We start from the raw sequence: 24,782 nt of genomic DNA, 5'->3' as shown, positions 1-24,782 counted from the left end.
GGGGGAGGCGCGGGTGACGAATTGTTCTTCAAGGAGAGAGCCACCAGCAGAGCAAGGACCTTGAAATCATGTCCTGTGCCAAGCATGTTTATTAGGAGAAGTCGCAGATCCATGGTTAACTTAGCAAGGGATGTGCCTTCGGAGGACAGAGTTAGGACGAACAGATGTCATAGGGAAGGGAATTGGGCTCAGAATAAAGACAAACTTTTTCACATGTGGAACAGTAAGGAAAAAGAAGCAGGGTGTGTTGATCTTCCATGCAGGAAAGTGAATGTCACAGTAACAGTGGAGTTCAATCAAAGAAGAAGCAAGTGGGCACTCAGCGGGAATGTTATGTTTAAGTGCAGAGTCGGAAATTGACTTAAGTGGCTTTTAAAGTGAATGACTGAGCTAGAATCAAAATTCAAGTTTCCCATTTCATAAGCTGGAATTTTTGCCTGGTTCCCTGCTGTGGTAGGCTGAACAATATTCCCCAAATATGCCCATGTCCCGATCCCTGGAATGTGTGAATGTTAGCTTATGTGGCAAAAGAGACTTTGCATATGTGGCTTAGTTAGGGATCTCTGGTTAGGAAGGTTATCCTGGATATGATGACAATAGTTTTGTAAAAGGGAGGCAGGAGGGGTCCGAGTCAGAGGAGAAGAAGATGCGATGATGGAAGCAGAGACTGGAGTAGTGTGCTTTGAAGATGGAGGAAGGGGCCAGAAGCCGAGGAATGTAGGCAGCCATTAGAAGCTGACAAAGGACAAGGAAATGGATTCTCCTCTGGAGCCTGCAGAAGGAATATAGCTCTGCCAACACCTTGACTTTAGCTTACTGAGGTCCATTTTTGACTTCTGACCTCCATAACTGTAAGAAAATAAATTTAGATTGTTTAAAGCCACTAACTTTGAGATTATTTGTTACAGTGGCAATAGAAAACTAATACCCCTGCCTTTCTCTAAACTCTGCCTGGAATTTTATTTGAGCTCCAAACACGCTAGCGAACGCCAGAAGTTTACACGCCAATGGAGGAAATAGAGCTTTCTCTCCCAACGCTAGTTGCCGATTCTTGGATTAAGCCTGTCCGTAAAGTCTCTCCTTTCTAATGGAATTTTTCCTTCTTAATTTACATGTGTGCTGGAATGACTTCTGTGCGTTTATAATTGAATCCACTCTTAGCATGACATACAAGCCTCTTGAGGATCAAGCTTGGGACTCTCCCGTCTATCTCCTCCCTGCATGCCTCGCATGCTGAACCTGTCAAGTTTTCTGACTGTACCATGCTATTTTTCCTCTGTTATTTTTCACGTGTTGTTTTCCCTGTAGTGAGTGGCTTTTATTTTCTATTTTGCCTAGACAACTTCTACTCAGCTGCACCAGGATTGTTTGTCTATAACAGAGACCTCAAATAACACATCTTAAATGAGAGGTTTCATTCTCTCTCCCATGATGGCTCAGAAGTGGTCAGTTCGGCACTTGTGTGGCATCTCTGCTCTGGGATGTCTGCAGGAAATGAGGCTCCTTCTGGCTATTGCTCTGGCACCCCTGGAGTATGGTCTCTGTCTTCATAGCACAAAATGGTATTTAGAGCTCCAGCCATTACATCTATATTCCAGACAGAGGGATGGAGGAAAGCATAAAGAGGAAAGGAGCAAAGAGCACTCCCAGCTATCTTTTTGGGGAGGCTTCTGAAAGTTATCATTATATCTACTCACGTACATTAACGAGTACTTAGTCATTTGGAAAGAGTCTGGGAAGTGTAGGTTTATCCTGGGGATGAGGGGTGGCATTTGCCTTACCAAAAACTAGATGCTCTATTTCTATGGAAGGAGAGAAGGGGTATTAATGGACAACAGCCATATCTGTCCCATTGTCATTTAAGACTCAAATTATATGGCTCCTGCTCTGGGAACATGTTCCTCTCCCCTGACTGTGTTAGTTGTCTCTCCTCTGTGCTCCTAAACCTCCTGTGAATACCTTTCCTAACCGCGTCAAACGCCTTTATTACCTTGGCTGGCTCTCCCACTGGACTGTGAGCAATTTGAGGTGGGAGCTCTGTTTTTATCACTCTACTGCCAAGCACGGTAGCTATTAAAGTTTATTTATATTGAATGAATAAATGAGTTAACCCTGAAAAGTTGCAGATGCCAGTGTCCCAGAAATTTTGAGATTTGAAAAGATGTTTTAAGGTAATGTGTACTGTATTTTGTGCTCTTAAAATAGTTTTGTAGGAATTCCTAGGAAATTAATAGAGGATGTTTCCAAATATAAGAGAGTATAGTTGTATGTATGTGTGTGTGTGTATTTCACAGTTTGAAAAATTAGAACTGTGCACATAACAAAGCATACTTAAATTCCTTCTGCACCCCCACCCCACCTTTCTCTGTAAAGATAGTTTAGAAAAACGTAATCAAGGGAAATTAATGTTAGTTAAATTCATTAAAATGCAGCAGATTATATGTGGACCATAGTCAGTATCAATGCAACCAAAACATGTAGGTGACCATAACACTAAGTTAAGAGGTTAGCTAATAAATCTATTGAGTACAAACCTACTGAGTAATAAAAATACATAATTTCATTTCTAGCAATTTTTTTTTCTGCTATGCCTCTCTTCTGTAATATATTTTAATAGTGCCATGAGATTATCAATACTGGAAAGGTAAGTACTGTAGTCTGGAGAAATCCAGAATCCTATAGCACTTTTTAAGTTCAAGCAACTAATTTCACCCTAGTAAGATTAATTTAAGATTAGATGGGAGAATAAAAGTGTAATTATGATTTTCAATATGTAGGTCTTCATTTTTCTTTAGGTTACTCTTTTGATAATTAACAGATATTTATCATCTACTGAAGAAATAAAATATGTAACACTTAATGGAGATATAATTTTAAAAAAAGACACACTACCTGCTTTTAAAAACTTGTAATCAATAGGGAAGGAGATTATATTAAAAATTGTAATGTGTTACAGTAGATATCAACTGAGGTTCACTGAGTTGATGAGTGAATGACCATAAGAATTGGGGAGACCATTTCTTTAGGGTATCCTATGGAATATTTTTGTGAATTACCTGTTCATATTTTTCCATCACCCTCTACCTCAAGAATTATTAGAGGACAATTAACTAGCAAATCATTTTTCACCTTGCTCTTCAAAATTAGGGTGACCATATGTTACTGTTTGCCTGGGACTGTCTCCATCTACGCCTGTTGTTCTCGCATAATTATTCATAATTCTCCTTGCACTTCCTGAAGGAGTCAGTCAATTTATAGCTCTCTTCTCCATCCTCAGCAGCACGTGCTTTCCTTCATTTCTCCCTTCTTCCTCATTTTCCACACCAAAAGCACATAGGGGTAGGAAAGAGGGCAACTTATTCTCCTCGAAAGCTCAATTTCTTGCTACGGTTCCCATATTCCTGTTACCACCTGCTGAATACAATCCCGTACTCAAGTCTTGCAGAATGTTTCATGTTCCTGTGGTTTATAGATAAAGGCCTTTGTTCTTTGGAGGAGAATGTGCTTCTGGTTTAAAGAAAAAGAGAGGGAGAGATTTCCATGTTTGAGCTCACAAGCCTTTCTTTGTATTAGTTAGATCATCCAGCATTGGGTATATAGCCTTTCTCAAGCTCAATAATTTGACCTGCTGCAATTGATTTAGCTTTTGGCATTTAAAAAATTTTTTTTTCTGGGGCCGGCCTGGTGGTGCAGCGGTTAAGTGCACACATTCTGCTTTGGCAGCCTGGGGTTCACCGGTTCAGGTCCCGGGTGCAGACATGGCACCTCTTGGCAAGCCTTGCTGTGGTAGGCGTCCCACATAGAAAGTAGAGGAAAATGGGCACAGATGTTAGCACAGGGCCAATCTTCCTCAGCAAAAAGAGGAGGATTGGCAGCAGTTAGCTCAGGGCTAATCTTCCTCAAAAAAAAATATTTTTTTTTCTGAGGGAATGAGTTGTTCTACAGTGAATATGTTGTATAGATTGATTAATCAATTGATAAAGATGGCTAGATGACCAGACTTAATCTTTCCAAGTGCTAATTCTTTTGAAGTGTTTTTCTTATTTGATGGAATTTTATAAAATGTCTTAAATACCTTCCTGGCTGTCTTATTTAATGTGGATTGAATAAAATTAAACTTTTCCTGTTTTTATAATTATTAGGAATGTTAATTTTTTAACGATGTAATAAGTGATGTCCTCCTGGTCTGTTGAGGCATACGGAATTGTTTGACCTTTTTCTATAATTTTTGAATTAGTGTCTTTTTTGACGTCAAATTCTTCTCAGTTTATTGCCTCTGTTAGTCCCTTTTTCTCACTTATTGCTTGTTTCTTCTCATCTTCCATAGGCTTAAAAGCAACATCAGTATAGCGATTAGCATTGTTAATAAAATCAAGGTAAATTTGTTCTAAATGATTAACAACCCCAATGGGGAAAATCTATGGGTTTTTCTGACATCACTTTTGGCTGCACAGATACCTTTTTACTTGCTTTCTGTCTGTGTTCCAAGTAGTTGAGTTTGTGGAATAGTTGACCTCTAGATAGGTAAAGTGTTTTTGTCATTCCATTTGAAAATTAGCGTGGAAAATTAAGGTGTGCCCCCCTATGGAGAAAGCTGAGGTCAAGTAATTCATTCCTGAAGCTGTGCAGTCATAAAGATTCACGTACCGGCCTCAGAACTAGTATTAGCCAATCAAATTGCTCCCAGAGGGGTGCTCACTTCCTAGGTCAACTCTTAAAACACTGCACATAGCCATTTTAGGCTTCCAAACACTGGCTTGGTGAATGGACAGAGAAGCAGGAAATCAGAGTGAAAATGGAGGCTATAAATCTGCCTTGTACAGAAATGTGTTGAACAACTTTTAGTGAGGGCAAACGGACTGCCTCAGATTTTAGGATTCCACAATATTACCTAATTCATCTGGGAAACGAAATCTTTCTTTTGTTACACTTCTCTTTTTCCCTAATTTAAGACTCACCAAAATTGTGTAAAGCTTATTGTTCTTTCAGAGTTTTGGAAGTCAGTCTTCCCTCCCTTTTATCATGAGTTATAAAAAATTCCTCTGCAAGTCACGAGGAAGATAAACAATTCTATAAAGTAGATTTAACTTATCTAGTGAAAGCCCCAAAGTTATTATGGCCAAAAACATTTCTTCCAAAGTAGCAGGCAAACTAAAAATAAAAGATTTTCTCTAATTGACATAAAAGAGGGCTCAATAAGTATAACAATATACATATATCTGTTGTTTTCCTTTTTGGAAGAGACGTTAAAAATTGACCCTGAGAAGTTTCCAGCCGCCAGTCTCCCAGGAAATTAATCTGTCATTTTCTCATTACTCATTGTGGAGATTGGGAGACTGCTGACTGTGTGGATTTTTGCTACATTTTGGTTTTTAGATGCTCACGTAGAACCTGTAGGCCAAAGACACTGTGTCTTGCCTGGATGTAGTTACATTTCCTAACAGAATTATTTCTGGTGCTGATAGTGTTTGTATACAGACTATAAGGCCTTGAAAAGAATTCTGGATTTTGATTTTCTGTTGGCTTTTTCCACAAGTTTCATATTTTCCATTTACCCCAAATACTGCAACTGTGAGATATAATGACTAAGGTATTTTGGCAAAGAACACGAATTTGTTCTGTCCATCAAGGTGTAAAGGATCTTGAGTTTTCATGACCACTACTGCCCTCCCATTACTGACATTTAGGAAAAAAGGGGGAAAAAGTTATTAAAGTAATTCACATCTTTTAAATTGTGAAACAGCAACAACAAAAAACCTTTACATGGACCAAAGGCTTGTTATTGGAAAATGTATATGTCACAGTCATATTTAATATTTATTCTTGGTAACTGCCATTCCATGCAATTTCAGCTGTGGTACTACTGGAGTTTGTTTCTGCACAGAAGAATTACCAAAAACAAACAAATCAAAAAAACAAAAGAAACTTATATTTGAGAACCACAAGAGTTGCCTGAATATCAATGAAGGTTTTGAAAGATAAATCTACTAATTTACCATCTGTAACCACTGATGTGGCTTGTATTAAAAGGAGGTGGTCTTAAGAGCCGGCATACGCTAATGAGTTCTGCTCAAAATAGTGGGGTGTCCTTGGTCCAATTACATACCCTGGTTTACAAGTGGATGTATTTTATTTCTGGATTCAGCCACTGACTTATACCTGAGGTCTTTGGCAGGACATGGAGTCCCAGTTTCTCTTCTGGAAAGGTAAACTTCCACAAGCATTCTCTTGCTAACAGCTAGCAATCCTAAGAAGTATATCTATAAGCTAATAGTTACTATTCAGCGAGTGCTAACTGTCAGACACTGGATCAGGTGCCTAACATACACTATTCTAAAAATATTCTTTCATCTTGCAAGGTAGATGCTATTTTCTCTGTTTCACTGATCAGAAAACCAAGGTTCCGATGGCTAAGGACATGGTTAAGGTCACACAGCTGGTGAGTGGCAGGACAGTGTTCCAATGGATGTGAGTGCATTCTAAAATCATTGCACCATACCACTGCTTTGCTTTTCTTCTTCAGGGGAGAGAATCTGGTCTGATTTTAGACGGATGCACTTTATGCCTTTTGGAGGGCAAACCCAAGATATTAAACTGTTTCTGGCTTACGTGTGAAGTGAGTGGGTTATTTCTGTACTTAATCTCCTCTCATGGAAGTATAAATAAGTCAATATAGGTGCAGTCTTCCAAATTCCTTTAAGAAGCAGCAACATAAAGTCAAGTCAGCAGATACTGTCAGAGGGAGGCACTTGACACATATTTTGAACAAACTTGAGGCTTTCAGAAATGGTGTAGCTTCTGGAATTGTTACTGCATTTCTTTTCCTGTTTCAAAGCTCCTGTTCTAAAGAATCCACTTGGTTGAGACATGCTACCCGTCAATGTCGGCTAATCTCCTGACCATTCCCCTGAGGCCTGCCCATCACAGACATTTGCCAGTGTCCTGCTGGGTGGTGTTCACGCAGTCCATCCTGCCCCGGGGAAAGTCAGCTGGGGATTCCAGGTGTCTAAGGGCCAAAACCAGTCAGCTCCAAATCAACCCTTTTATTTTCTATGCCCACAATCCACTATAGATCCACACTGGGGCCTGTGAATCTGTTTTATCTTTCCGCTATCCCTCAGTTTCTCAACTATCAAAATAAGGAAGAAAGAAAAAAAAGCACATGTGTTCTGAAGGGAAAAGCCAGCCTTGTTTAGATTGAAAGGATTTTTGAGTGTTTTTAGGATTCAAGCCCAAGTTTATGACATCATTACTTTTTTTTTTTCATTTTTATGGTTATTTCTCTTTGGCATGTGGTTCTTTCACATCATGAGAAAAATACCACTTCCTGGATTTGAGTTTTCATATTCTTCTGGAAGTTTCAGTTATTAATTAGTTACTGTTACTTTTTCAGAACCTAGAGGCAACAAGTTTTATAACAGTGTTATGTTCTATATATTATTTTAGCTTTAAATGTCAACACCTCTACCTGGAAGGGATATTTGAAGCTGAATAGTTTTGTGCTAGGCTCAAAAATGCAGTTCGCTCATTCAAACACTTGCTCGTACATTAAATGTGTAAACTAAAGTTGGCCGGTGCCTAGCATGCTTGCTCTTTTCCCTCCCATGCCTGTGGCAGACATTGCTAATCAATCCTGGGCTCTTCCCCACCAGGCGCAGAGGCCACTTGGCTTTAAAGAGCCCTTCTTGGCACAGGGCTCAAGCAATCATTTGGGGTTGGCGTGCAGGGTAAAATCAATTTGCCATCCGCGGGGGAATGCCTCATGTAATAAACATCAAGACCGACATAGATTTTTCTCCTCAGGGAGCACTTTGAAACCTTAATGGGAAGATAGTTTGTAGTGAATAGTGAACCACAGAGAAGGCCCTGAAATCCTTAGAAGCTCTAGAATGGTGTAATGGGGATCGCGTCTATGAAAAAATGCTTTGTGAAGAAACGAAGTTTTGAGCTGAAAATCCCACTCCCAGAAGCAGGGATAAGAGAGAATTCGCTTCTCTTCTATAGACAGATTTTCATTATACATCATCTGGAGAGATTGCTCAGATTTATGTTTCCCAAACCCTGCTGGAACTCATATCCTTGGGTCAGGACTCAGAAATCAGTCTCTAGAGATAGTTCCTAGTTACTTTTTCTCCTTAGCTTGAGCACAAAGGCGCCCTGTGGAGGTGTGCACCAGGAGGCCACGCTTACCTTTTCTGTGAGCGTCAGGATAAACTCCTCACAGTAAGTGCTAAGGTAACACGTGCCTTTTAGTGGAGTGTTAGAGTAAAAAGACATCAGATACAAATTGAATGGCCATATTCCTACTTAAGTTTCCTTACTTGGATTTCTTTCTTAATCAGTTTGATTTGTTTTTCTTATCTTTCAATCTAAGTGTGAGTAGCATTAAATTTCAGGGATATGTCATATAAATTTTGGAGAAAGAACAAACTCCTTGAAGTCCTCTAAGCGACCAGGAGCTGCACTAGGGGGCACCCTCTTCCAGGAGTCCTGGCGCTGCTGTGGGTCTGGGGAGAGCTGTGTGTGCTTGGGGCTGGACTGCACAACGGTTGGACTTCCCCAGAGGTCTTTAATCATTTCTTTGGGGGCCTTTGTTCTTCTCAAGGCTCTTTTGGTTACAAGAAACAGACGTGCACTTAAATTGTCTCACGTGCAGGAGGATTTATCGAAAGTTTGTGCATGGGAGAAGCTGAATGACCAGCTTTAGCAAGGGCAGAAGCTGAGCTGCAGCGCCCTTGCATCTGTCTCTGAGTCACAGGGCCCTGCCTCGCTCTCCTCTGCTTTCCCACCTGCCTTTCTCTGTGCCTTCATAGTCACTCCTCTGCATAAATCCAGCAGACCCTTGGCCTTTAGTGGCCACCAGCTCTGCCTACCACTACTTGTTAGAGGTAGTGGCCACAGCTAACTGGCTCAGTGGCTTAGCTTCCCAGTTCTCAATTCCACACGGAGGACTTGGGCACAGCTTGTCTTTCCAAGCCAACTCACTGATCACAATGTCACGTGGACTGAGACCCAGGGATTGGATGCCCTTGAGTCAGGGCCCTGTTGGTTTAATCAGCTGTGGCCAGAGGTTGCAGAATCAGCCTGTACACCTCGCAGCTGCCTTCTACAGCCTCTTCGGTATACCTGTGCTTCCAGCCACCTGGGAGGTATGTGAGTTTAATGACCACACCTAGAAGTAGAATCATGAGAATCAACTGAAGCCTGTAACAGTGCGGTAGACGCTTCCAAAGCTGGCTCCAGAGCTGACAGTAGGTCTAAAGCTGTGTTTAGACGTTTAACTATGACATTTAGCCCACGTGAAATTTCATCCATATTCACATTTTTTTTTCTGGCAGAGGTAGAATCATTTCAGAAGCACTCTTTTTTCCTATAATTATCGTCATTGGCTTATTTCATAATTTAATGATCTAGGAAGGTTCTCTGTCACCCAGAGGTGAGGTGAGACTACACAGAAAGGACTCTACATTCTGCTGTGCGCTCTGTAAGTGATCAGAAGATAGTGTGGATCATAGGCTCGGAGTAAAGGAAGCCTCAGCTTTTCTTACCCTGACCTTTTCAATTAATGAAACATGATGTTAGTAGTAACTTGGGATCAAACCTGAGAGCCTTGAAGTAAAATTTGTTTGTAGAAACATATTTGTGCGATAGGTAAGACGAGGCTGAGTGTCTTTTGGATAAGGAGGAGATTTTCCACTCCCTTGTTATTTTCTGGATGCTTTTTACCAAGTAAAATTGAGCCATGATTAGAGGACATGTATCCAGCCCTTTCAGTTTCCTTCTGGCTACCTAAGGAATGTTAGCATGGACCTTGACCAACACTCCCACCTTCCAGCTTTGTGAGGAGGTGGCAGGTGGTGTTCTGGGCAGCGACCTTGGAGAAATAGATCAGGCAGGATGGCTCAGGGGTCTGAGATCCTGCTGGGTCCTGTTTATTTCCTGCCTCTGTTTATTTCCTGCTCTTGAAAAAGTCCCCCAACCTCTTTCCCCATCTCAGTTTCCTCATCTGCAAAATGGGAATCCATCCCCCTCGATGACCTTTAAGGACCGTTGTGAAGTTTGCTTATTAATGATGCTAAGAATGCTTGGAACTTGTAAATATTTCCCAAGAAGAGCTGGTATCTTTCCTCTCGCTATAAGATTGGAGGAAGTATGCAGCATCTCTTCTGTTCATCTGTAATTTAGTCAGCTTGTATACAGACTGCATTGCATTAAACGCTGAACTCCGATCCTAGTGTTTAAACATATTAAATACAAAATATGAGTAGTATAAATTGTGTGAAACACTTTGGTCTCCTACTTGGAGGCCTAACAAGATTTCTATGCAGGGTCACCACAAACATTATACAGACACTGCTAAGAGTAAGTGGAAGTCTTTTAGACGGTGGCTGGAAAATAGTCTTACGGCAAAAGTAGTAGGAGTCCATCACTGGGGGATTTATAAGTGGGCCAAGGAAAACTGAGGGGAACCAGTCTGCACTGCTCATGGGTGGGCAAGGACTAGAGGTATTTGTTTATTTTATTTGCACATTAACTTTTATAATGCTATTCCTCTAAAGAGCACAAAAAAGCTTTACAGATAACAGACTCCAAGTTTTAAACTCTTCATTCCCGCAGCAGCTTTGTAGGGGTTTGCTGCCATAATTAATCACAAAGGACACATACCTATTTCTCCCTTTAGAAAAATAAAGCTTTAAGACAAGGTAGTTTTCCATTAGTGTTTGGGGATGGAGGATACCACCACATGTCTTTTGTTTCTGAGATCTCGGTTCTGGGTTTTCATTAATAAAAATACAACGGGCTTCACATGATGGATATGTCAATAGGAGCATGCTGTCATAGGGGAACTGTGGAGAAGCCACTAAGGATGACTCTCGTCTTTCCTTGTTGAATTGCAGCTCTAATGGTTTTCGTTATCCACAGAGTCTTTAAATTATGCATTTTTTTGTTGCTTGCTTTTTCCAGAAGAAGTGGTAATTTGTTGCTCTCCTTTGCTGTTATGTTTGCAAAGTGACTTGCAGTCTCGACATCGCTGCAATTGTATTTTTCCAATGTCACATTGGATATGAATCGGGCACTGAGTGAATGTTTATGTCCTAAAAGATACGTGAAGCTCTTTGACCTTTTCTTTTTCACCTCACGCTGTTTTCTGTTTTGTCCTGGCCTGCGTTTTTTTATTTTACTATAATAACCTGAAGTCTTTAATATCTTCCTCTGGGGCAGAGCCCAAGAAGAAAAGGAACTCTGTGAATAGTGGTAGAAACTGTTGACAAGGAAAGTTTGAAAATGACCATGTTTTGTTGCAGTTTTCAAAAACCGTAAGCTGACACAGAGAAACCTCAGCGCTTACACATATCGGCTGATCCCTCTGTCCTCTGAGAAGAAGGGAGAGATTTATGGAATCCACAGGGGCTAGGGCCACATAACCCAGTTTGAGCTTAGAAGGCGCTAGTTCCTTAATGCCAAGTAAATTTTGGAAATGATTCTCCTCTGCTGACAGTACCCTCATTACTGATTGTGTAGAGTAATTTATCAGGCATTTCTTAAAATAAACCGTTCATTTATACTAATAGGACTTGGCAGGAAGAAAAAATTGGCAGGACTTGGAGTTCCTCGTGTGGGTCTTTTCTCTCCTTTTTTTTCTTTTTTTATTTTCTTGTCTTTAAAAAATTTAAAAACACCAACGTTGAAAAGTTTTAAACATTTTGAGGAAACAGTTTTTAGGGGCCAGCTTGCAAGCATAAAGAATTGCATTATAAATCTTCAAAATGGAAGAAAGGAAATATTTCCAATGACGAAGTTCACCAAAAGAAAAAATAAGTACAACGTCACTGATTTTATCTTTCTGCATTCTTCAGGCATTGGGTTCCTTATGTTATGACTTTGTTACTTACTTTTCGTATCACATGGGCTTTTTGAAGGGAGCTCGTTTCAATTTTTCTTCTCCATGTACAGTTATAATCTCCTTCTCCTTGAAGTCTGTATCAGCTAGCTGTTTCTCTTTAGTTATGCACATAATGTATCAGTGTTGTTTATAAATACCGAAGACAGTTATTCTCAAGGCTTTCTGATTATCTGCATATTCTTAGCCTTGGGCCTCTGACAATACATTTCCATCTTCCATTCCCTTGGAATTAAAAGGACATCACTAGGATTGATAACCTTCTCTCCGGAATAAAATGATAGCTATGTAAATCATAATAAAACATAAGTAACAACTGAATCTTCAGGCTCAGGAAAAATGTTTCAGCCCTTCACCGGCACTAGGGATGAGCAAGGCCTGAGAGCCAGACTCTGACAAAATGCTCTAGCGCAGGGGATACATACACATGCGTGTTATAGATGTACGTTTGCACGCGCATTTACATACACACCTGCAGATACAGATTACTTAGACATGTTACATATATATATCATATATACTTATACGTATGCACACACATGTATATTTCTTTTGATGATGGATTGTATATGTTACAGCATGTGTTGAGGTTTAGGCATGCCAGTAGGTTGTGTGACTTGAGACTGAACAGAAAGAATAAATGTTATTTTCTGAGAATGAATGGCATTCTTAAAAATTTCAGAGGTCTATTGACGGTTGGATCAAACTAAGGAGGGTAATGTGGGCCAAGTGGAACTTACAGCAGTGGGTTAGCAATTGTTTTCCTACCAGTGAATTAGCAACTCTACCAGTTTCTCAGGCATGACAACTTCCTTAGCTGACTTTTAAACAACAAATGGTAAGGGCCAGCCCAGTGGTGCAGCGGCTAAGTTCACACATTCTACTTAGGCAGCCCGGGGTTCACTGGTTCAGATCCCAGGTGTGGACCTATGTACTGTTTGTCAAGCCATGCAGTGGCAGACATCCCAGATATAAAGTAGAGGAAGACGGGCATGGGTGTTAGCTCAGGGCTGATCTTGCTCAGCAAAAAGTGAAAATAAGAAAATAAACATCAAATGATAGTTACCTCTTTGTTTTCATCTTCTTTCCTATCAAGACATTAAAGCTTGTTATTTGTCTAAAACTCAACTTTTAGATTGTTTTGTAATATTCAAGCTTTTGTGGAATTGCTAGAATGAGGTTTATGCCTCCAAAAAAAAGTGTCTGGAAGGAAATACATCAAAATATTAATAATAATGTTATGACGTTAAGAATAATAATTCCTTCTTGGTGCTAAGATTATGGGTAATTTTTACTTTATTTTATTTAGTATTTTTTGTAAATTATTTATTTTTTTTTAATTTTTTTCGAGGAAGATCAGCCCTGAGCTAACATCTGCTGCCAATCCTCCTCCTTTTGCTGAGGAAGACTGGCCCTGAGCTAACATCTGTGCCCATCTTCCTCTACTTTATACGTGGGACACCTGCCTCAGCATGGCTTGCCAAGCGGTGCCACGTCTGCACCTGAGATCCAAACCAGCAAACCCCAGGGCGCCGAAGCCGAACATGTGAACTTAACCACTGCGCCACCAACCTGCCCCTACTATATGACTTTAATATTTCGAAAAAAATATTTCCAAGAAAACAAGGGAAAAAGGCATATATCTTATTTTTTAGAGGAACAGTATAAATAAATAGAATTTTATTTTTCCTGGAAAGTTTGAAATACATTATTATTTTTTTCTCAATATGCATTATCATGGCTCTACATAGTCATATTATATCCTATATATCCTTATTTTTTTATTTTTGGTATCCATAGCTTTTAAATGTGCCTGACCAATTCATCAGTAACTTCTAATCTCTAGTTGTTTTCATACTTTTCCTGTTAATACAAGTATTTTTGCTTTGTTTCCTTTCTCTTCACTTCCAGACTGTCTATTAAGATGTGTATACAGAAATTTTGTGATACCACAACCAGTTTATTTTGATTACCATCTGTGGTCTATGATATAAAGAAGTTAGGTAGTAAATGCACGGGCTTTGCAGATTTCCTTCTTTTCCTAGCCAAAGGTTCAAAACAAAATCTTTAGCAGACCTGCTCTTGCAGCCACCGAATTCTGATCGTCGCCCTTAATTCCAAGTTGAAGGACCGTCTAGAACAGTTTGAGGGCAGCATGTATTTGGATTGGCACACAGAGTCATTGAGTCTGAAAATAATAAGAGAATCCAGAAAGAAATTCACTGCTGTCAAGGTTGAAAGAGGTGCCATGGGCCTCATTCCTTGCCCCTTTTCAGATTAAATCCATCTGATGAAATTGCCACACACTTGTTTAGCAAAAGCAGCAGGAGAATGGAAGAACACAGTTATTTCATGATGAAGATTAGTTTTATTACAGTATCTTGAGATGTCCACAAACTCAGGAAACTTCGTTATACTCCTCTATTTCACCTGTCTAATCACAGATTGCCTTTTCCTTCCCTACTCTGCCTTTATGGAGGCCAGCTGGTCCTGGAAAGAGGATGTCAGGCTACCTGGCTGGTGGGGTTATTTTAGTCCTTGGGATCTGGAAGCCAGCCTCCCCTTTTCCAGGGAATTCCAGAGAGAGGATTTTCAAGTCTCAAAGGCCAACCAGCTTTGACAGAGTCAGAACGTTTCTCCTAATTAGCTTGCCTGTGTGTATGATATTCTTCTCTTTCCTTTTTGTTCTGCTTCAATGTTTAGTAGAGAAAGTTTTCTGAAAGTTTCAGCCAGTTTCAGCTGAAACTAATGCACAAAACCAATTGGTTCATGTTTGTTTCAGGGCACTAAAGGGAGAGGCGGTAAGGGGTTCGCCGGAGGGGGAGTGAGAATCAGAGGTGAGAACACGAGAAGGGAGGAGAAACTCAGGAGGAGAGACCTGGGTGTGTTTGCTCAGACGTCCCTTCCCAGCAGTAAATTCTCTGTCAGTGCTGAGCTCTGAAGGTGCCTGACTGTGTCTTATTAAAGCAAAGAGCGCTTGGTGAATTATCGAGAAAACACACCATTATTGATGTGGATATGACTGAATGCTTGTATATTTAGGCTGGGAGACTAGCTTGGCCTTCACCTGTGAACTTCTCAGAGGTTTCTCAGTTATTCAACCTGGATCACTATGACTTACTCACACAGGAGATTTTAGGCTCTGATAAAATGGATTCATGCCCTTTAAATTCACATAAAACTAATTTGCACCAATAAGCCAGTTAGATTCTCAGCTCATAAGGGGCAGGAGTATCTTTGTCATTTTTGATTCTTCAGTGCTGAGAATGGGTGTGTGACTCAATCAATGCGTGTTGAATGAATATGTGTTAAATTGGTGTGTGAGAAAAGCCTTTTATAATGGCTGGATACTTCTATCCTTGCCTATGGGACCTCCTTCTTAGTTGAAAAGCCTAGTCTGGGAAGTTGGTATTCGCCAGATGATTTGAGCCTGGTTTCAGAGAAAATGGAAGCAGGTAGTTTCGAGCAGTTGTGAATGGAGGGCGCTCTCAGTACTTGGGGAAAATGACTTTTTGCTCCGCTTGTCAGCGTATCGTGTAGTTATCTGAGACCTAAGCTCCTCTGACGGTGTCTCCCTCGGATGGGGCTAACAGCATTCTTTACATTCTCGTTTCCAGTATTTCAAGTGGACTATTTGGAGCTGCTTAGGTCATCCTCTTCTCAGGCTATTTCTAACACTTTGATATCATTAAAATCCTACATTACTGGGGATTACATTCAGAGGACTAGACTCACTTGCTTCTGGGAGGAACTCTCGTGGACTAATCCTTTATTAATACCCTGTGAACTCCTGATCTCTTGGGCTGGAGAATGCCCCTTCTTTGACCTCTGGCTCGTTCATCTTTTCTGTAAGAAGAACTGGGGAAGAAAATAAATGTGAAACAATTATGAATGCCATGCGAAAATGACTTAAAAATTTCTTGACAATTGTTTGAACAGCATCATTAGACATAATTAGCGTAGATGCAGGTATTACCCAGACTGTGGTCAAGTGGAAAGGACGCTGAGCTGAGTTAGAATCAGCTTTTCTGCTTATATGTTTTGTTACATTGAGCAAGTCACTTAATCGCGCTGAGCCTCCATTTCCTTGCTATACAATAAATAAAACTTTACTCCCTGTCAGAAATAAATAATACTAACATGTATCTATCCATAGCATTCCATACATGCAAGGTCACATTGCATATAACATCTTGATAGCAAAGTATCCTCCCAGAGACCAATTAAAGGGAGACATTTACATTTCTAGCCGGGGCTGATAACTAGATGGTTTTAGTCTATCAGTCTCTGCCACCACCACTCTCCCCTAGACCCACTGACATTTGTCAATTTTGCATTTTATACAGAAATTTTATCAAGTGAAAACTGCCTCTTAAGGTGAACCCGAATGTACACCCATTGGTATCAGCTGTGTCTTCTGTAGGGAGGCACAAACTGCTGGATTGTCCCTCCTAAGAATAGGGCTGTTCTCAGGTTGAGTTGATCCGACTACCTGTGTTTCACTAATTCTTTAGGGGTAGGAACCATGACTAAATTCGCTCAATGAAAAGAATTCTGACCATCTGGAGTCTTCTTGTATCTAGTAACTCAATCCTTACAGTAGCTTCAGATATGTCAGCCTCACAAATCCCTTTAAAAGGAGCTTAGTCCTAGTCAGACAGTAGAAATTTGCAGTTGAGATTTCTTTGTACCCGATTAGTAACCAAGAACTCGAGGTGGATCCAAGAAAACCCTCCAAGGCTTGGTCACAGGAGCTGGGAATTAGGAATACATGTATAAGAGCTTCTCCTTTTACTTGCGGCACACAGCACCATTTCAAAACAGCAAATGAAGAAAAAACAACGTCTGGCCAGCCTGGTGGCATAAAGTTCACACCTTCTGCTTTGGCTGTCCGGGTTTGCTGGTTCGGATCCCAGGCACAGACCTATGCACCACTTTTCAAGCCATGCTGTGGCAGGCGTCCCATGTATAAAGTAGAGAAGGACGGACACAGATGTTACCTCAGGGCCAACCTTCCTCAGCAAAAAGAGAAGGATTGGTGGTGGATGTTAGCTCAGGGCTAATCTTCCTCAAAAAAAAAAAAAAAGAAGAACAGTAAAGGCATAAAAACAAATTGCATGCAATAGGCTCTAAATTGGTCGGTTTCAGAGTGAAAAAAATAGGAGCTGGGAGAAATTCTGCCACTGCATTACATTTTAGCAAAATCATTAATTAGGCTTCTGTTTGTAATTTAGTCCAGAAAAAAATAACCGTAGCTTAATTAAGGCTTTGAATCACCCTAGAAAGTCAACAAGTGAAATATTGATGAAGGCTGATAGGAGCCACAAAACACAAAATTCTCGTATATTCTGAAATTTGAGCACATTATCTCAGACAAGCATAACAGCAATAATGTACTGAGACCACAGTTCAATAAGTAAAAGATTACAGTGAATAACAGTAAAATTAAGATGGCCACTATTAATGAGTTTTCAGTGATTATTTTCTGTAAGACCGTGTTATAGAATGTTCTTATTTTCATGTATTCAGCATAACATTTTTGATTAACAGAAAATTATTATCTCAGCTGTGAGGTTGGCCTTATCAGAAGTTATTTGGCTTAACCTGGCAATTATGTTTGATTTTAATTATGTTAATGAAAGGTAAGGATATTCATAGACTAGAAATTAAAACAGGGTTCATTAGCAGTAACAATTCCAAATATTTTTGCTAATTACATTGTTGTGTATCATTCAAATACATGAAAGAGCCATGCCAAACAATTCTCTCTGGAAATAATCAAGAGGAAAATATAATTAATTCCTCTAATAAGAGAAAACACAAACTGGGATAGACATGGCTAAGATGTACACAGGAGTGGTATTCAAAATACTTAACAGCTAGGCTTGTACCCTCACCAAAAATGACAGGATGCTAGGCTTGGCCTCAGAGCAGTGCCTCTGAAGGTGCATGCTGACCACGTGTTAGCCCTTTATATTTTGGATCATGAGAAATGTGCATAAGATTCCAGAGAGAGCATGAGGTATAGAGGACAGCAGTTATTTTGTAGTTAATATATCAGTATTTTAGTAATTGGTATGGATGTAGCAGTATTCACAAGCTGAATGTTAGCCATGGGAAATACTGGTCATCCATTAGTAAACATTTGATTAACTTCCCATTAAATGTTACAAATGGAATCTGTCCTGACTGTGGCCTTCACTGTCAGAATTAATTTGTAAGCCCAAGGCAGATACACAAGAAGAGAATACCAGGTACAGTGCTGTACAAAAACCCTCAGGAGATATCTGAAAATTCTATTTCTGGCAATGGGAATACTAGCTTGGAGCACACCAATCCTCCTAGCAAGAAGAACGTGAAAAAGTGAGTAATTTTAAAAAATCTGTTTGAAAGCACTGAGGAACTACCAAGAAAGCTATGACTGCAGGGGCCAAATCCCAAAGAGAAGAGAAACACATTGACATGAGACCTCTCCACTCCATCACTTTCCCCCTCCTAGAACAGTACCGTTTTTTGAAGCACAGCATAGAGACCAGAAAGTGGTGACTTATTGCTTGCACCAGTTTGGCTGGGTTTGGGTTCATGGATAATCACGGCAGTTAGGAATTAAGGGGCCAAGATCTCAGAGAAAAGTGGCTATGAGAGGTAGACATAAGAAGACTCTGAAAGATGGAGAGAATAAGGCAAACCAGCTAGGGATCTTGAGACCCAAGGATTGACATGTCAGTGAGTTCCCTGGGGTTTCTTTTTGCCTCATATGTCCAAAATTGGGTGTTGGATAAACTGGAAACCAAGAAATTCCAAGACCACAAAACCCCCAAGAAAAGCCTGTTCTCTCTTGCCAAACGGAGAAAGCTAGAATGACAGAAGACTTTTAGACAATAAGCTCCCTACTTTAGCCAAACACCACAGGAAAAGACTGTAGCTCCCCTCCCATCTCTGTCAGTAAAGATAGAGTGTGGAGCCTAGACTTTTGTCCTTGCCAGGCTGAGATGAGAGTCTCCCCCAACACACACCTATGCTAAGTTGGTGTCAGAGAAAGCTAGGTGGGGAGACTGGACTTTTCATTTCTGCCTGGCAGTAATGACGACCACCCCCACAGTGAAAGTGGAGATCCATGGGGAGAAAGAACTTTTAATCCTACTCCCACCCAGTGGTAATAAGGCACTCCTCTCCATCTATGTTGGGGTGGTGTGAGAGGAGGCTGAGTGGAAAGCCTGAACTTTCATCGTCTTCTAGTAATGGCAGACCACCCACTCCACCTGCTGGGTCAGTGGAAGCCATGCTGGCAGGAGTAACCAGGCACTCCACTCCCTTTGAGCCAGGTTGGTATCAGCAGAGGCTTAGTGGGGAAATTGAACTCCCATCCTGCCCAGCAGTATTGAGGAGCAGCCCCCACCACCACCACCACCACAGGGTATCAGTTGAGACCAAGTGGGGAACCTGGGCTTCCACAAGCACCTTGTACTGATGAGGTAACACTCCCTTTCCCCTACCAGACAGAGTCAGAGGAGTCTTGCTAAAACAGATTTAAATAAGGTATAAAATCTCGTAAGTCTTGCATATAATCAAAAATCATTCTTCATACCAAGAACCAGGAAAATCTCAGCTTGAATGAGAAAAGACAATCAACAGATGTCAGCCCTGAGAATGCACAGATGTTGGAATTATGTGACAAAGATTTTAAAGCAGCTGTCATAAAAATGCTTCAATGAGCAATTACAAACACACTTGCAACAAAGGAAAAAGTCGAAAATCTTAGCAATGAAATAGAATGTCTCTGCAAAGAAGTAGAACATATAAAGAAGGAGCAAATGGAAATGATAGAACATGTTGAGCCTATAAAGTTTTCATTCTCATTAGATGGATCGCTCTGAGGGCTGGGGCACACATTTAAAGTTCAGACATTTCTCAAGTCTGTCTCAGCTTTTACTTTCCACTTGGTCCTCTCATGTCTCCCCCTCCTCATGATGGTTCAAGTAAGGCTGTCACCACCTCCCTTGGCTAATGAGGAAACATGAGTCTATGGCATTCTTCTGGCCAAAGAGTTTAATTCAGGCTTAGGCACATAACCGGATCAAGATAATTGGAGAAAATTCTGGAATTCTTGCTGGAATTATTGGGAAAGATACCTCTTTTTCAACAGCATTGGCTCAACTCTTAGAATGTAATCACAAGCTATTGGTTGTCACATTTTCTACCACGGGGTGGGAACCTGCTTGAGGTGACCCAAGAGACAGGAAAGAAGACATGATGACAGCAAGGGTCCTGGTGACATGGTTTGATCATCTGGATATACCTGGACTTTGTTGCATTAGGTTTTGAGTTAGGTCACTTGCTTCTTAAAGGGTCCCAAGAAATAGATAATCCTAAAGAGAAAAAACCTATTTTATGTAATAATTCTATGGGTTAAAATATAGAAAGAAGTGGATTTGTATTATGCACTTATTTTGTTTTCAAAGCAGTGTCCCAGGCTCTATACTCATCAACTCATCTAAGTCTCATAAAACTCAATGTGGAAAGTGTGATTTCCACATTTAATAAATGAATAAAGAAGGAGACCCGAAAAGAGTAGGAACTGTGTTCGAGCTCCCTTGGCTAGTAAACGTCAGAGGTAAAATTTGAAGTCTGAAATGGCTGATCCCAATGTCTGCCTTCTAATTAAGATTTATCTGTACATATATGAGAAAGATAAAATGTTACAAATAATTTCCATCACTGAATTTTCACTGCTGTAGTACAACTTTTAGATATATACTCATCTGGAAAACCAAATACTTAGTAGTGAGCCAGCACACAAAGAGGAGAGTTTTCTTAAAATATCTTTTCCCTGAAGACCTAATTCAGACTTAAAGAATGATTCCAATGGATAATAGACAGAATGGGGGTATCGAAATTATTTGCATGCAAATAAAATTAATTTCCATGCAATAGTGAAATAATTCCAGAATGTCATGTCACCACATTTACTTATGTGCACGTAGTCATTTAAACTCTAATCACTTTATCTTGGAAAACTAGAAATTTGAGGTATTATTGATTCTTTTTAGAAACACTCTTTAACCCAAAGAGTGATGAACAAATATTCGAGGGAGATCCGTTTGGGTATGATTTTGTATTCTGTCCTTAGACACTGGTGATATTCTTTATTTCCATCTGTAAGCAATGAGTTAAATTGCCTTTTTGATGCACTTCTTTTATTTGCTAGTCAGAGAATATTACCAATGATTGAAAGGATTTATAAAATGAGGTGGCTGAGATTTGCTCTGATTTGCTTTCAGCTGAAAGCATAATACTCTTAATGCTTCCAGGATATGGAGGAGCTAACAGATGTCAAAAGAGCAGAGAAAGCTATTTTCTAAGATCAGTCCAAAGCCAAACAAAAGTCTTTTCTTTTACAAAATTCATAAACTTTATTTATCAGACATTAATTATATTTGACAGAAAATGCATTTGCTGTTTATACAAAATGTATCTTTTTCCTTTTCAGTTAAGAAAATAAAAGTTGTTATGATAAAGGTAAGACCACTGGATTAAAATTAGTGGAACATAACTTTGTCTTCATCAAATAACCATTACTGTAAACTTTATCTTTGTAACGCTTTACTGTCTATACAGTGTAGACAAATAATTTTGCTTGAAGATGGAAACAAAATAATTAAAAATCAGAGAATGTTTTTACTCACTGTTTTGCTTAACCAGCTTTCTGACTGATCTGAGTTTCCAGGAACTGCCATTAATGCTGGATATTTTATCTGTAGATTTACGTTAGCGACTGGAGGTCTGTAGGGCTTGCTAACTAGGTCAAGTTGGTATGCTTGAAAGAAGAACCATAATTTTGCATGTTAGAATTTTAAGAGCATGATGGTAGTTTGAAGGAATAAATTGCTTAATTCTGTTTCCATAGGTCCCATGTAAACAAACAGTAGAATGTTGGCAAGTTTTTGCAATCAAAGCCAATGTTTAATAAAGGCAGGAAGGAAGAAAAAATTGAAATATTATTTCTGGATTTACATTTTTTCCTACCTCCATCCAAATTCTTACTTTTAAAACAATCCAAAAATATACCTAAGCTCTTACCTGGGCTGCCACCCTGCTCGTATAAACATGTTACTTTAATGAATTGGTTTGTTTCTGACAGATGCTCCTTTTGGAATTAATCAGGAATATTATGAATACAGCAACTATTGGCTTTACACACTTCCATCTTATTTCCTTCTTTTGTTGCTAGCCTCTCTTTTTTTCTGGGGAAACTCCTCCCACACACATGGAGATCATACGTGACCATTTTAATCCTGCTCCTCTGGCCACACTTTGGTCAAGGGTTGACCTAAGATGGATAAATATGAGGCATCACCACAGAAATTTTGAAATTATAGTGGAAGAAAGAACTCCTATCTGGTGGCTGGAGCTGCAGTGATCTAGTTTTTTAAAAAAAGTCACATTAAATCTATACATCTGTCTTAAAGCACATCTTGACTTTAGAAATATGAACATGTGCTTGTGTCTTAGAATAGAAGGGAAGAGTGTATATTTAAAAGTTTCAGTGTGAAGCAGGCCTAGGGTGGCTAGTTAAGGAGTTTTACAGAGGCAGTGTCATCTGTGCACATCCCAATTCCATCCAAGTACTGTCAGCCTCGTCATCAGGAGCCTCCTGATGACCTCGTCTACAGGGCCAGTTGCTGGCATTAGACTTGCATATTCTAGCACCATGCTGAAAACCATCCCTTTGGTGAGAGGGATATTTCAAGATATCTTCAGTTTATCAAATGCCTCTTGTTCTAATTCCTCATTCACCAGCGACCCATTAATTCTGAAGAAGAAAATATGCTGATGGAATATACTGGACTTAATGTAGCTATTTGGTCCATATGGCAATGGTTGCTGAGGCAAATTATTAAAGTGTCTTCTTGCAATTAATGTTTCCATGTAGTTTACTATAGGTGGAGGAGGGGAAAATCCTGGAAACGTGAGTATTTGTGCTTCACGTGACATTAAGGAGTGGCATTCTGACGTCTATTTCAGTCTTAAAGACAGTTTGATTTTGAGTGTTTCAGCTTTCACGGGACCAAGAGCTGCTGAGAACCAGGTTCTGGGTCTTTGAAGCCCAAGGCTAGGTCTGGCTTGAATTCCCTTAGACCAATAGTTCTCGAACCTGTCAGTGCTCCAAAATCACCTAGAGCTTTTTTAAAGTACGGATTCCTATACTTGACCTGCTGATCCAGTAGATCAGGTCCAGTCCAGCTATTCACATATTTATAAACACTCCCCAGATGGTTCTAAAGCATAGCCATGTTTGGGAACCACTGCTTTAGACTCTCTCTCCATATGACATTCAGATATGCCTTCTTTTAACTGTTTTATTTACAGCCATAATTAGATTTAGTGAGTTGCTAGATTTGCCTGCATTTATACTCGTAAATTTTGCCCTAGATGGAATTTCTGATTGAGTAACCATAATATACATTTCTGAGTTTGTAGAAGAGGTATGTGCTCCGAGGGGATAATATCAAAAATGAGAAGTGGCAGTGGCATCTTTGATGTAAATAGTCAGCCAACCTCACTACTCCCTTTCCTAGAGTCTTCAGTTCAGAAATGATTAGTGATGGCTCTACCCTTAACATTAACGATGTTCTTTCTCTAGTCATTTAATTGGTCAGTTTCTGATCCTTTTTACCTTGTTTTCATAATTGTAAAATATTAATGAGGCCATTTTCACTGACTAGTAACATCTGTACCTCTGGCTTCATTTTTGCTGTTGAGCTGTCAGCTTTGTATCCAGATGTGTTCCTTGTTAAGTAGTCTTAGTAGTCTTTCCTCTTTCTCTCTCTATCACTCAATTTAAACATTTCTCTTGGACTTTTTTTTTTCAATTTTACTGAGACATTTATCGATATGGATTTATTGATATTTTTATTATCTTACTTGGAATTCACTAGTCTTCCTGAATCTGAGAAGTCATGTCTTTCATCAATTCTGAAAAACTCTTCGAATATTCACTCTCTATTTTCTCCTTCTGGAACTCCAGTTAGATGTGTGTTAAACCTTACCACTTCATCTTTCATGTCTTTTAACTTCTCTTTCAAGTATTTTTCCCTTCTATTGTATGCTGAGTGGTATCCACAGTTCTGTTTTGCAATTGAATAAATGCCTCTTCAGCTGTATCTAATCTGATGTTTAATCTTTCCATTGAGTTTTTAATTCAATGTCTTTACTTTTCACTTCTGGAAGCTATATTTTCAAATATGTCCAATTCTTCTTATAGATTTTTTTTCTTTCTTATAACTTTGATTCCTTTTTTTATTTCTTTAAACATATTTATATACTGGATCTGATAATCTAACATCTGAAATATCTGAATATCTGATTCTTTGTTTCCTTGTTTATTTTGCTCTCTCTGGTTCATGGTGATTTATTTCCAGGTATGTCTTGAAATGTGCGTTATGTTCATTGGAACTTTATCTGTCAGAATTCTTTAAGGCCTAGACTGAGAGTACATTCCTTCGTGTTAGCTTCTGGTAGACATCTATGACACTTCAAGCCTAATGACTCTTTAAACCACACTTCACCTTATAGTTTTTGTGACCACCAAAGTGCTTTGAATTCAAGCTCCAAAGTTGTATGAGGACTGATTCATGGTATATATTCTCAAGGAAATTACTTTATCAATTTTCATCAGAATCGGGCTGAGACATGGAATTTTTCTTGCCATTGTGCCATGTGCCATGGATTTTATTTCTAGTTTATCATTTTACTGAGATTATAACATTTTGGGGGTGTCTCAGTTTTAAGGAGGGGCGTCAAATATGACTTCTCACCTTGTACAACACTTAGGCTAAGTTTTCTGTTCTCCATGTGGTCATTTATGCCACAGCTGTAG

The 24,782-nt window shown here is 39.6% G+C and overlaps 1 protein-coding gene across 12 annotated transcripts in view; it reads left to right on the top strand.

Annotated features, from left to right (window-relative positions):
• SUGCT (succinyl-CoA:glutarate-CoA transferase) overlaps positions 1-24,782 on the top strand; it is a 747,747-nt gene that overhangs the window by 596,153 nt on the left and 126,812 nt on the right. The window contains exon 14 of one of the 12 annotated variants that reach the window (XM_070504513.1): positions 21,393-21,421. The exons of the other annotated variants lie outside the window; for them this stretch is intronic. Within the exon in view, the coding sequence (XP_070360614.1) occupies positions 21,393-21,421 (29 nt within the window). The remainder of the gene's footprint in view (positions 1-21,392; positions 21,422-24,782) is intronic. 12 annotated transcript variants of the gene reach the window in all.

The sequence above is a fragment of the Equus asinus genome, chromosome 1 (genome assembly GCF_041296235.1).
Source record: "Equus asinus isolate D_3611 breed Donkey chromosome 1, EquAss-T2T_v2, whole genome shotgun sequence".
Taxonomy (NCBI): domain Eukaryota; kingdom Metazoa; phylum Chordata; class Mammalia; order Perissodactyla; family Equidae; genus Equus; species Equus asinus.
The sequence above is the reverse complement of the archived record's forward strand: the minus strand, read 5'-3'. Positions and strand labels throughout refer to the sequence as shown.